This window comes from Pleurodeles waltl, chromosome 9 (assembly GCF_031143425.1).
Source record: "Pleurodeles waltl isolate 20211129_DDA chromosome 9, aPleWal1.hap1.20221129, whole genome shotgun sequence".
NCBI lineage: Eukaryota > Metazoa > Chordata > Amphibia > Caudata > Salamandridae > Pleurodeles > Pleurodeles waltl.
In genome coordinates, this window is record NC_090448.1 from 880346148 (window position 1) to 880359274 (window position 13127).

Sequence of the window (13127 nt, forward strand, 5' to 3'; positions counted from 1 at the left end):
ACTGGCAGCTGGGGATGAGAAGAATGGTGGGATTACAGTACATTATTTTTCTGGCAAAATGGGAGGAAAAAGAACCCACAGCCCTTCTGGGACGATTTGAACACCTTTCACAGCAATACACTTTGCTTTGTAACAACTATTGGTGGGTCGACTACTCTGGTCGACTAGTTTGAATCATTTGCATCCCCTGAACCTATTTTTGTTTTGTTGCCCCTAGGTTTCCTCAGGTGGTTAGGGCTGGTCAAGTCTTTCTTCTTTCCTCAGACACTGTGCCTTGCTTACCATCAACCTATCCTCCTACTCAACTGTGGACTAACGTGGCACCCGTTATCGCTACTAGTGGGGATAACTTTCAAGTTCGGCTTCTGTGCTGTATCCTGGTTGTCTGGGACCTATTCACAGCCTCTCCACTTCCATCCAGAATCACAGGGGTTACCAGCCAGTCCATCGCAGACTGATATCACTTTGCTGCACACCTTCCACTTTCATTTGCTCCAGAGGTCCCCTGACTGAGACTTTGACGAGTAGTTCTTCTCTTTCCATCTCCTTTTCCCTTTCCCCTCTTCCAGTCACTTCAGAGTCTGGTGTTCATAACAGTTCTCTATTGACTGAAAGTGGAAGAAATGGATTTAACGTCAGAGTCCCTGGTGTGAATATCTTTGAAAACCTGATGCAGGTACTTAGAAGATATTTTATCTTTAAAAGGAGGGTCCAATTCAGTGTCTCCTGCTCATGACCAACAAGAATGATTAGCAACTATAATAACTTTTTGGGAGACATCCCTAGGCATCAGGAGCTCTTGAATAAAACCATAAGCAGGGCTTTCATAGCTGTCATAAAGATCTGAGGGAAGATAGTAAAAATAAGTCACAAAAGACTAGGAAGTGCTACAAAGCAGTTTGCCTTCTTTCAAATGACAAATCCCTTTAAGCAACCTAGAGGCAGTGACATCTGTGTGATGACTGACGAAGGCACATGAAGGTGCCTGCATCAGCCACAAGACAGGATGTCCAGGGCTAGTGAAGTCCCAGCTCTGGCCTGTGGGGCCTGCCGCGCCTTACTTATGACATGCTGCAGCATCACTGCTAAAGGCATGGCATTCTGCTGGTTTCAGCCCTGTATAGAAATAGACACATACCAGTCACCCTGTTACCCCACCCATTCCAAAACTGTCACAGAAAAAGGGTGGGTGAAGCTGGATCATGTGCAACGCATCAGCATGGGCCTTGGGATGCTGTCTCGCTGCGCAATGTGCACCTCTCAGCTTGCTGCTTGAGTGCTTCAGGTAGTAACTCAAAATGGAGTACCAGCAGCTGAGGATCAGAAGCAGAACTATGTGTGAGTGAATGCGTGAGAGGAGTGGTCCCCTTTAGGGCTTCATTTAATACGCAGCCTCATTCAAGATATATGACTCAATTCTGTGTCACGAATTTTAAATCATGCAGAATTAATCCATTATCATGCTGCTCATACACAAACTATCATTGAGTTAACACAATTTCTTTGACAATCCGCTTTTAACCACATTTGAAGGTAGATCAACAATAATTAACTCAGCTTTAATGGATCTGAAACAGAAATTCTATTAACTGTCCTCAGAGACTTAAAAAATCAACTCTTGTTTTCAGGAGGTAAAAGTTAGGAATGATGCCTCAATATACCAGCAGTCTAAAGTTAAGATAGTGGGAACCATTTTTGGCCCCTCCATGAACATGCGAAGTCACATTAATGCTGTGGTGTTGTAGTCAACTACTATATTAAGTTGATGCACAAAATTAGCCCCTTGCTAGAAGAAGAAAACAGAGTTATTACTCCAAGCCTTATTGTGGGATTAAAGTATTGCAATATCCGGCTGGCTGTCTTGGCCAAGAAGCACATCCATAGAGTCCAAGTCTTGCAAACGCCTGATGGCAGCACAGTCACTAAACTCTTTGAAAGAGATCACGTCTCTCATTGCCCTAGATTATTGAATTGACTCTCAGTCTCTGCTAGGAAGACATTTTAGTCTCTTACTCTCATTAACAAAGATATTCATGTGATGCTTCCAGAAGAACTTAGATCCATGTTTACACTGTACACTCCTCCTAGACCTTTCCCACCTGTCCCAAAGAATCTGCTGGTAACCCTAGGAATGCCTAGGACTAAGAACCAAGGTTCTCATCATTTCATGAGTGTCATTATGAAATTGACTTTCAGAATATATTCTTAACACTTATGATGTATTATCATTCGGAAGGTCATGCTGATCCATCCTGTATCTTCTATGCTTTCAATGCTCATAAGCTGACAGATCTGTGGCACAACAGAAATGATTTCTGATGATTATAATGATGATAATCATTAATGAGAGGTACAACAAAATAAAATGGAATGTGCAGATCCAAACAAGGATATGGAAGCAAATGTATCCGTCTTCATTACATCTAGCATTAATTGATTCAAAGCCCATTCTTGTTTTAAGCACAAACACATCGTCAAGACAATAGGTTTCAATATGACTACCTTATAAGGTCAGATTGGGTCCTGTACAATACACAACAGCTTATATCTAGTGTCAGTAGCACAACACTTTAAAACAAGCATTGACAAAACTAACAGGCCTAGCCTTTGGAAGCTAATGGTATTGTCAATGATTTTTAGCTATGCTGTGCAGCATCCATGTTGCTATGCAGCATGGCTATATAAAAAAGCCTATTGAGTCATTTTGTAGGCTTGCATACAATGCATGCACGCACCTATAAAATGATGCAGCCATTATTTTTCCATTTCCATTTGCCAATCTACTTGAATCTGTAAACAAACCAAAAAAAACAAGCAAAAGCTTCTTTGGGAAAGTGGAAGGGTGAAATAACACGAGCAGGGCATGTGGAAGTAAAGGAGGGGGCTGGTGGAGGCTAAAGCAACCCAGAGGTCCAGATGCAACACAAAGGGTGTGGCTGGGGGAAAGCAACACAGAGGGTGTAGGGGGACAAACAGCTAAAAGGGACAGCAACCTGTGACCGGAGGTTGAGGGAAGACAAGCTAATGGGCGAGACAGAGGAAGAGCACTTGAAGCTGGAAGGAGATAGAAGCATGCAGGTCAGAAAGTAAAGGGGATGTGGGGATTACAGGAGGGCAAGCGCATCATATGAGACAGTGGAAAAACACACAGGCGAGAGAGAGAGAGAGAGCACAGCATGAAGACGGGAAGAGAAGTATACTAGGGAGACAACTGGAAAACACATGGACTCTCATGCAGTGTTTAAATAAAAATATTTACCAGAAAAAGTGAGCAATCTAAGGGAACAATAGCGCAAACATAATCCAGGGGAGAGACAAATACAATGAAAGAAAGTAAAGCTCGTACACACAAATAAGTAAAAAGCAAGCAAATTAGAGTGATAATGAAGACAAACAATGGTAAGCAATGGGGGTGCTCTGACTCGACTGTAATCTAACAATCTGCCTTGCAAAAGATAGTGCATTGCTCTCTAGTAGACAACACCTAAAAATTGCATGGATATTGATACTTCTAATATATGTGAGCATCAAAATGTAAATGGGGGCTGGTTCACCCAAGTGACATCTACCCCAGGCCTGTTCGAAATTGCTGCGATAGCAACTTCAAAGAGAGCAAGCACCAGGACACTGTCCGGGGACACATTATTTTTAAGGATAAAACAATCAACTGATTCTTTGTCACTTAAATGTGTAATGTAAGCTAGAATATACAAGACATCTCACATATGTGTTATGTTGATTTAAAAGCAGTCAATAGATCAATACAGCTCTAGCCTTTAACTTAGGATATTCAAGTGGATGGATTTGTGGACAACTTCCTGTACAGTTTGTGTGTTTGTCTCAAGAGATCTAGGTCACTCCATTGATAGAAACCAGTCTTCTCTACATTTGCGAGTTTTTAGTGTTCCATCAACTTAAGGATACCCCTTTATGAAACTAATCCTTCACAAGGTAAAAGTGTACTTTAGCACCTCCTTGTATTGGCTCGGGTATTGAGACCAATCACGTTCTGAAATTATAAATGTGATCTGTAGTTTTCTGAGTGTGTGTGCCTCACATGTGCTGATAGAGGAGGCTTGATGTAGAGTTGCGAAGCAGAACTTGATGGAACCCTCAATGGAACTCTTGAATAAAATGAGGCCACACTCCACTGGCGTAACAGTAGCTCCCAAGGCCCCTGAAGTGCTGAGGGGCCCCAAGCTCCAGTGGGCCCCCTCAGCACAGTAAACTGTGCACAGGCGGTCGGGCCCTGGCCTGAGAGCTCGCGACTTAGTGGAGAGGGGCCCCCCTCAATTTTCATTACACCACTGCCACACTCCTTATCACGAACATTAAACATGATGAATAGCAGCGCTGTGAAATAATAGAGCACCTGGAACGGGTAAATCAAGGACAACAAAATTTTTAGTCGCCACACCCAGAAACACGTATATCCATTTCACAAACACCCAAACAATACTCTTGAGTAATGGATTGGAGAAGGCTCTCTCTAATAAGCTGAAGCTTCACACATTAACACTAGTCTTTATTTAAGTACTCCTCCCTTGTGTGTGTTCCCCTTCACCTGGGGTACCTTGTTAAAGCCTGAAATCCTCTTCAATATTCTGACTTCCTGCCGAGCCCAGGGGAGCGGAAGTAGTGTCTTCAATCTGACCTGCCTACATCCAGTGCTCCCATGTCCTTCTGACCCTCTCATTACACAGCATAATGCTCATTTTTTCCCAAAAAGAAATAGGTTCTTACCATCACCCTTGTGGAAGCACGTGCTGCAGCAGCTTTTGATCATTTCTGTTGCCATCACTGTCCAGCCCAAGTATCAGGAACATGAAACCATAAATCCAACCCTACTGGATGAAGAACACAACCTTGGTCCTAGGAGTGAGACAGAAGAAACAGTAGATATCACCACCTAGCACCCAAGCCGCATAGTCCATTACATCATCCCAGTCACATACTTGCAGTACTGTACGATTCATTCTTTTGTTCAAGATGAGGAAAAAATGTCAAAAGATATTTTGTGTGCAGAGCTCAAACAGATGGAGTGAAATATATTACTTTTGTAAGACTCTGGAGTGGGTGGGATCTCCCATCCATTGAAGAATTTGGACAGGACGTTTGCAAACTAATGCAGTGCCTGTGTACTCTGTCTTTAGCTTTATCAGGTGAAGCAATCTCTACAAAAAGAGACTTTATTGGGCATTGGTTACTGTAGTCTAAATTAACATCTAGCTGGCTGGCCAAGGGGTCTGCTGTTACCTTAGGAGATCTCATAACAAAAACTATAACTTATACAATTTTTTATCTTAATTTGTGAGCTCCCCCCATTGACTTCCTAAAAGATCATTTCCTGTTTAAAGTTGCAGCATCTTTTCATTCTCCTTTTACTCTCCTATTGACTCTCCTTGACTCACTCTACACTTAACTTTACCTACCAGCCAGCTTCTGCACACACATACAAAGCACCACACAAAACCATCTTTGCATACCAGAACAGCTGCATACACTTCTACAACCTCCTAGACACCTCCACTCAGCCGGACTATCACTAGCAATAATACCCCGTGTCCAGAAAGACACAGCGGGTGCCGATCCTTCTCTCATCTTTCCCTTAAAGCATGGAACAACTTCCTTCTCCACATCAGCGCTTCCACTTTGCTTCTCGAGTTCCACAAGAAGTTGAGTACTTGGTTCTTTGACGAACCTCTCCAGGAGTCAGCCGCCTCACCTCCTGCTGAAGCCTTTGGTTACCCTTTCGGGTGATTAGCGCGCTATACAAATAACAATAACATAAGCACAAGTATGAACCATAAGCTGCATCATCTTCATCAACTCCTTTTAGATGACTTCTTTGAGGGGATCGTGTTTACACCATCTTGCCTCTATAGGTACAACCACTTTTATATATTATAACATTCCTTCAATCCCTTTAACAGGGCAATGACTGTATTAGGGGAGGTGTTGCAGTAGCCTTAGAGCGCTGCTCAGTGATGACACCAAAGTACTAAAAAATGAAACAGACGTGAAATTCCTTTCTTAATATATGACGAGCTCTCTACCTTGCAAAACTCTACTCTGCCTGGAACAGTGACAATCCATGCAAATCTGTCCACTGTAGGTTATTTGTTGCTATAGTTTCACCTTTGAACTCTGTAAACACCTGAGAAGATCGAAATCCTACTGTCACTAAGCTTCACATCTTGTCTTACACTTTTGTAGACAATTCCACACTCTGTAGTACTATGCAAAAGCTTCTCCCTATCAGCCCTCTATTCCCCGGACCGAAATGCAGACCTCCACCACTCTATTCAGGCTGCTCCTTCACCTTGGGAATGATGATCCCCTGGTACTTCCACTGGTCCCAGGATCCCATCAGACTCCAACTTCAGATCATTTCTCCAAACCCAACTCTGTGCTAAAATTTCCAACCTCTCACAATCTACTCCTTTGCCAACACTCCTTATGACATTATTTGTAGAGTTTCTGGGTGCTAGAACCTGCAGCTACATCCAACACCTGCACTCCCCGATCTCCCAGTGTCTTCCTGCGCACCAGCCTATTACCCCTCCTACAGTTACGGATGCACTGACAGTCTCTGTAAGCCTTTAAAGGATGAAGCCATGACAGATATCAGGACTTCACCACCACTTCCTTTATAGCAGTGGTTCCCAAACGTTTGACTTCCGTGGACCCCCACTTAATCATTACTAGAATCCGGAGACCACTGAAAGCTGGGAACGTAATCTTTTAATATTTCTTAATTTTCTAAGCAATCGAGGACCCCCTGAGGAGGCTTTGCGGACCCCCAGGGGTCTCCGGACCACAGGTTGGGAACCACTGCCTTATGGAATTCCTTATGGTGCAGCAGCATTGCATTGAGGGTTGTGCTTACCCAGTATGTGATGCTTATGTCAAGACTGAAGTGTACAGTGCCGAGAACATGTACATGGCCTAATAACAGTGATGATAACATTGATCTTTCAACTCCTGATGCAGGAGAGTGGTTGCATCCTCTAGCCAATTGTTAGTTGGACAGAAATACGAACAGTCTTTAGCTGTAGGCCAGGAGTATTAAGTCAGTATTGTGTAGCTAAAGCCACGGTAACATTTAAATTACCTATGCCCCACCCACACCTTTGTGTTAGCACTTTACAAAAGACATAATAGCAGGACCGGTTTTCAGCAAGTTTGCATTCACTTCTTGTTGAAGGTCTATTAATAGCATTATTCAATTATTCCTTTTGTTCATTTGAGAAACCTATCTGGGAGGAGGTTTCGGCCTTTAAAACAGTTTCTGAGATCACAAATAGGTGCACTGGATATTAACTCACTGAGCTATCTGCCTATGATCTATACTTCTCCCACTGTTAATGTCTGAATTGGTAATTTCAACCACCTCAAGCACGTAGTCGGTGTGAAGAAAAACGTTGTGTACCGCACCTTTCTGATACTGCTTCATTGGCTCTTGGTAAAAATCTAGGGCCATATTTAATAACATTTTGCATCATGGTTGCACCACTTTTGTGGTGCATCCATGTTGCAAAATACTAGTAGATATATACAAAGCCATGCAAGCAGTGATTTTCTCCACCTTGCCTGGCTTTGTAAAAAAAAAATGGAACGCAATGCATCGGCTTGCGCTGCATTGTGTTACATTTCTTTCTGGGAGGTGTTCCATGGGTGAGACATAGGGCGTTCCCATGCATCCATCCATGGATTTCACGCAATCCCAGATTTGCAAATGTTTGTAAACCGAGGATTGCGTGAAATTACTATGCCTCCAGAGGATGGCGTAATGAGGAGAATTTTTTTTTCTCCTTGTTATTTCCTCTTTCTATGTGTGCTGGAATGTCTTGAGAGATTGTTTTCGTGCAGGAAGGGATACCTTCCTGCACAAAAACAATTCTACTTGCAATGCAGGCACCCTTGCACCATGGTGCAAGGGTGCCTGTGTTGGCATTGAAATGCTTAAAGTGAGCCAGTGCAAAAAATAGAAATAATGGAGGATTTATGCCCTTGCAAGACAGCGCAACGCAGCAACTTTGCTTGCTGCCCTGCATTGCGTGAAAGTTTAGTAATTATGCCCCATAGAGTCAATACCAAACCTCTCAGATTAACTCCTACAGCTAACTCAATCCGCTCAACTACCTGTACCAAGGAATCGTGAAATAATACCCTGCTCTACAGCTGGCTCACTTTCACGCCATGGAATTTTTTTAATGCAACGGTCACACAACTGCTGAAGTGCCATTGGCATTCATGTATATGCAATACAGTACTGGTTGTCTATTTTTAATGGAACAATTTGTGTCAATGCCTGATCAATCCTAAGAAGGAATCTAGCCCACAATGAAAGAAAGACCTGCGATATATAGATTTTCTAAAACTTGGAATATATCCGTGATCACTGCTCACTTACTACTCTCTTCCCAGCTATAATGTTACAGCATTCTGTAGGAAGTGGGTGCACTTAAAACTGGCTTGCTAAACTGGTACAAAGAGCATGGGTTAGGGAATGAGTTGGAGTATGTTGTTACTTAGCAGCATGTGCCTTTACTACACAGTATGTATATATAGGTATATAAATATAAATGTGTGTGTGTGTGTTTGTGTGTGTAAATATGTATATAGACTTACAGGCTGAATTTAAGGTTTGGGATGAGTAGTTGTAAAGGCAGGTAAAGGTAATATAAAAAAGCTGGGGTTCCCACAAAACAAGAAAAAATATTTATAATTAATTTAAAATAAAATTAATTATATAAATGTATATATATCTATATCTATATATCTATATACACACACATATATCTATATATATTTATATATATATACACACATATATACATATATGTATATATATATATATATATATATATATATTTATATATATATAAATGTAGAGAGAGAGAGATAGAGATAGATAGATAGATAGATAGATAGATAGATAGATAGATAGATAGACAAATATGAATATGGGTTTTACTTACCTTAAATATACTTACCATGTGTGATAACAGCTGTGTTTAAAAGGCATACATGGTAAAGTAATGTGTGGTAATGTCGTACAACCTGTAGAATGGTCTACAATACATACCCATATCTGGGATCCCTTAAGATTTAGCCATACTTAAATATGATGTCGGGGGTTGGCTGATTTGAGGGGGAGCTCAATTTACTGCTAGGGGGTATCCTGTACTTTTCCTCGCTTTGATATGATTAATGCTCTGAGCAGGCTATAATTTTTGACGGCTTCAATCTTCTTAAATAACTAAACTTAGTTACTAATTATTTGTGCCCCAGAGAGGTAGGTGCTGTTTATCACACTTGCTAAAATCGAATAGCCGTGGGTAAGAAATGTATTTGCTGCTATAAGCAGCACCTAGTATGAGTTTTGCCATAAAAATGTGGTATAGCAGGTGGATTTTGGAGCTTATCACACCAAACACCGCATGTCCCATATTTATACTGCATGTTTCCTGCTAAATCTGAGGATGTTCTTTTTATCGCACCCTGTAATTCTGATCCTTGGATCGTAATTTAACAAACACCTATACAAGTTTTGGCACATATGTTCATACTTGAGGTATGCAAACAAAAAAAAATCACAGACGTCAAAGAATAAAGCATTTTCCATAGCTATGCTTCTATGCTGTGTACCCCAAACATACACGCACCAAGGAGAGATTGATGGGAGGGTGACACTGAAGCTATAACGCAGTAAGGACGTAATTTCTGGTGTCCTTATCTAACTCTGGGATGGCTCCTGCTCCCTATTTTTCCCATATATTTTTATAGAAGTGTTTTTCCACACCATTGCAAGTTTATGCATCTGGAAAATAATTTCTGTTTTTCACTGGTGTATTGTGACATTAGGAATCAGTGTTGAAAACTATTGCACTATGCAGGAATACAACACTTTCCTAGACGAAAGACGTCACAGACAGACTGGCCACTTAGAGGGGCTCTCCAGACAGACTGTGTCTCTGATTGGCGTATATGACTCGGGGAGAATTACGTCTTTTCATGCCAGGGGCGTGAAAAGGTGAAAGGAGGGCATGGCTAGGGCAAAGTTACACTTCAGAGCTACCTGAACGTCCTTCAGGTAGTGTTTCTCTGAAGGCCAGGTCCAGAGCAAGGCAGCAATACGCAAAGGGTGTCCCCAGCTAGGGGTTCCAAATCCACAGGACAAAGAGAAAACATTGCTCCATGTTTCAATTTGTAATAGCTGCCAAACTCTTCGCAGGAACCCTGCAGTACCAGCTTCACTCGTGAGTCTAAAACCCTCTTAGAAGGCTGACGTCTGCGGGTAAAAATCTACTTAAAAAGATACTTTTTACTGATCCAGAGTCAGGTTTCCAGGTATTGGGCTGGTTAAGGCCGCATGTTTGTATTTCTGATTGTACAGTATTCCATTCTACTTGCGCAAACACAACTCTAACAAGAAGAAAGTAAACTCAAACAAAAGCTATTTTAAGATTATAAGGTAAACAAAATGTAAAGATTGCCTTCCAAGCCCACAACGAGCCATGGGGCATTACAGAAGCTCACTTCAGGCAGTTGCCTTATATTAAATTATCCTTCCTGTTTTTTCTTAAGGTGTTTTTTTAATCTGCATTATGGAATAAAATGAATGTATTTAATTGTATTGTTATGTTTGCGAGCCCGTCTCCTCCTCCCTCCTGCTTGTCTCCAAGGCCTGTCTGAAGGGAATGCACAAGATGTCTTACCACAACAGACTGCTGGACAATGCTCCTGACTGAGGTTATGTACCCTAGCCCTCACAACGCATTCAGGGATGCAGGGCAAGTCTGGTGTGTCCAGCATCCAGTCGCCCCGTGGTTTGAAGTCACTCATCGAATTGTGAGTCGTTTATAACTTTCCTACAGAATGCAATCAGATAGTAATTGCAACCGTTATACTTTGATCTACCATTTTTGGGGTGAGAATTGCGATCTCCAATGTTCTTGTAACATTACAAAGAGAACAGAGATCGACCTAAGCTTGTGATTGTGAACAGTGTATTTTGAGTGTAACTTGGATAGTCAGTGGTGCTACATGTATTTACTTTGCGATTCTTTGTTGCTGTATTGAAATTCATGACTTATCTTCCTTGGTGCTGCTTTTTACTGTACATATTTCCCTGGATAAGGCACTTCTAAAATGTTATTTTTAACTAATTAACAACTCTGACTGGGTATTCTGTATGTGTTATTTGTGCTAATATTTGGCTTTGCACACCCTTCATTCGTTGTAAGCAGTGAGAGGTATAAGGCTATATTGAACACATCCTTTCCTTTAATTGCATGTTAGGAAGCTACTCAAAGGAAAGTAGGGGTCAGACCGTAGTTCTAGGCCTCTTGCACTGAAGCACGAATTTAATTTGTGTGTTCAATTCAGTTAGTTCGCTCCCTCATGTTTCCCAATCCATTTCTGTATTGGACTTCTGAACGCAACACAATCTCTAATTTTCAATGCTTCAGGTCGAATGGGCGAAACTTGCCTGTACACTGCCCCACTTAGAAATCTCAGTTTTCATTTGGCACTGAATAATAAGCAAATATTCCCAGTAAGAAAATAGTTTCCCTCCAACCTCCTTGCTCTTTCTTAAATTAATCTGTGGTTTAAAGGAAATTAAGCTCTCTGCCTACTCTGCATATGTGATGTGTTATTTTTAAAGCCCGCGTGATGTTAAATTAAAACCTGCAAGTAGGTTTGCACTCAGTGGAGGGTTTGTCATCTGGAGCCAAAGGGATCAGTTGTATCTCTGTGTGATGCTTAAAGGTTTGCATTTATAGAATTTATAGAAGTGATGCAGATTGGAGAAGCATACAAACATCAAAGTTTGGCCTCCCTCCTAGAGTACAACTGATGCATTTCTGGCTGCTTCCAGTACAAGCATCTCATATACAAAGCTATTTCATCTCCAGTAGCCAATCAGGTGTTATGAAGGAACATTTTTTACCTGAGTACTTCTTAATTGAGTAAGAGAAGACGCACTGGAGGCGGTCTTCTAAATGTCTCAAACTGAACCCACCCAAAAAGAAAATGTTGCTTATGCAGAACTTTCACTATAATTAGGACAATATGGCCCTCATTCCAACCCTGGCGGTCATAGACCGCCAGGGTGGCTGTCCACGGAAGCACCGCCAACAGGCTGGCGGTGCTTCATTTGGTATTCCGACCGCGGATGTACAGCCTCGGTCGCCCAGCCGGGTCCGGCGGTTTCCCGCCGGATTAGCCCCGGCTGGGAGAATCCTCCATGGCGGCGCTGCAAGCAGCGCCGCCATGGGGATTCCGACCCCCTTCCCGCCAGCCTGTTTCTGGCGGTTTTTACCACCAGGAACAGGATGGCGGGAACGGGTGTCGTGGGGCCCCCTAACAGGGCCCCAGCATGATTTTCACTGTCTGCATAGCAGACAGTGAAAATCGCAACGGGTGCAACTGCACCCGTCGCACCCCTGCAACACCGCCGGCTCCATTCGGAGCCGGCTTCTGTGTTGCAGGGCCTTTCCCGCTGGCTGGGCCGGCGGGCGCTCCCTTGGCGGGCACCCGCCGGCCCAGCGGGAAAGTCTGAATGGCCCCGGCGGTCTTTTGACCGCGGAGCAGCCAAGTGGCGGCGTAAATTTGGCGGGCGGCAACCGCCGCCCGCCAAACTTGGAATGACCACCTATGTCTTGGCTTTCAGATTCTTCTTCCTTTCCACTTTGGCCTGGTAGCTGAACCCTGCAAGATTTTTCCAATTGTTTTATTGCCTGTTTCCCAGTTTAATTTTCTGTTTGTTGTGAATCCCAGTGGTGTTTTTCAATGTTTTCTAATGTTTCAACGTTTCTTTTAAAAAGTGGTTCTCAATGTTTACTATTTTTGCTCTGTAGAAAGCATGAGTGGTGTTTTTATATCACTTAGAAGAGTTTTGGCTTTTATTTCCTTTCCTCCTATATTCATTCCAATTACCCATTCTTCGGTTCTTCTTTACTGCTCTTAATTCCATTCTGTCTACTTTGCCCTTGAATCCGCTCTTGCAAGTGACTTTTCTTAATTTGCTTCATCTCCCTGCCTATCTCATTTCCCAGATTTTAAGCTCCTCTTTCTAGCAGTCTATTCCCACCACGTCATGGATGTGTATGGGGGAA

The 13127-nt window shown here is 42.4% G+C and overlaps 1 protein-coding gene across 1 annotated transcript in view; it reads right to left on the bottom strand.

Moving 5' to 3' along the window:
• TC2N (tandem C2 domains, nuclear) overlaps positions 1-13127 on the bottom strand; it is a 154766-nt gene that overhangs the window by 112947 nt on the left and 28692 nt on the right. Inside the window, exon 2 of the mRNA XM_069208193.1 lies at positions 4744-4872. Within this exon, the coding sequence (XP_069064294.1) occupies positions 4744-4798 (55 nt within the window). The 5' untranslated portion in view covers positions 4799-4872. The remainder of the gene's footprint in view (positions 1-4743; positions 4873-13127) is intronic.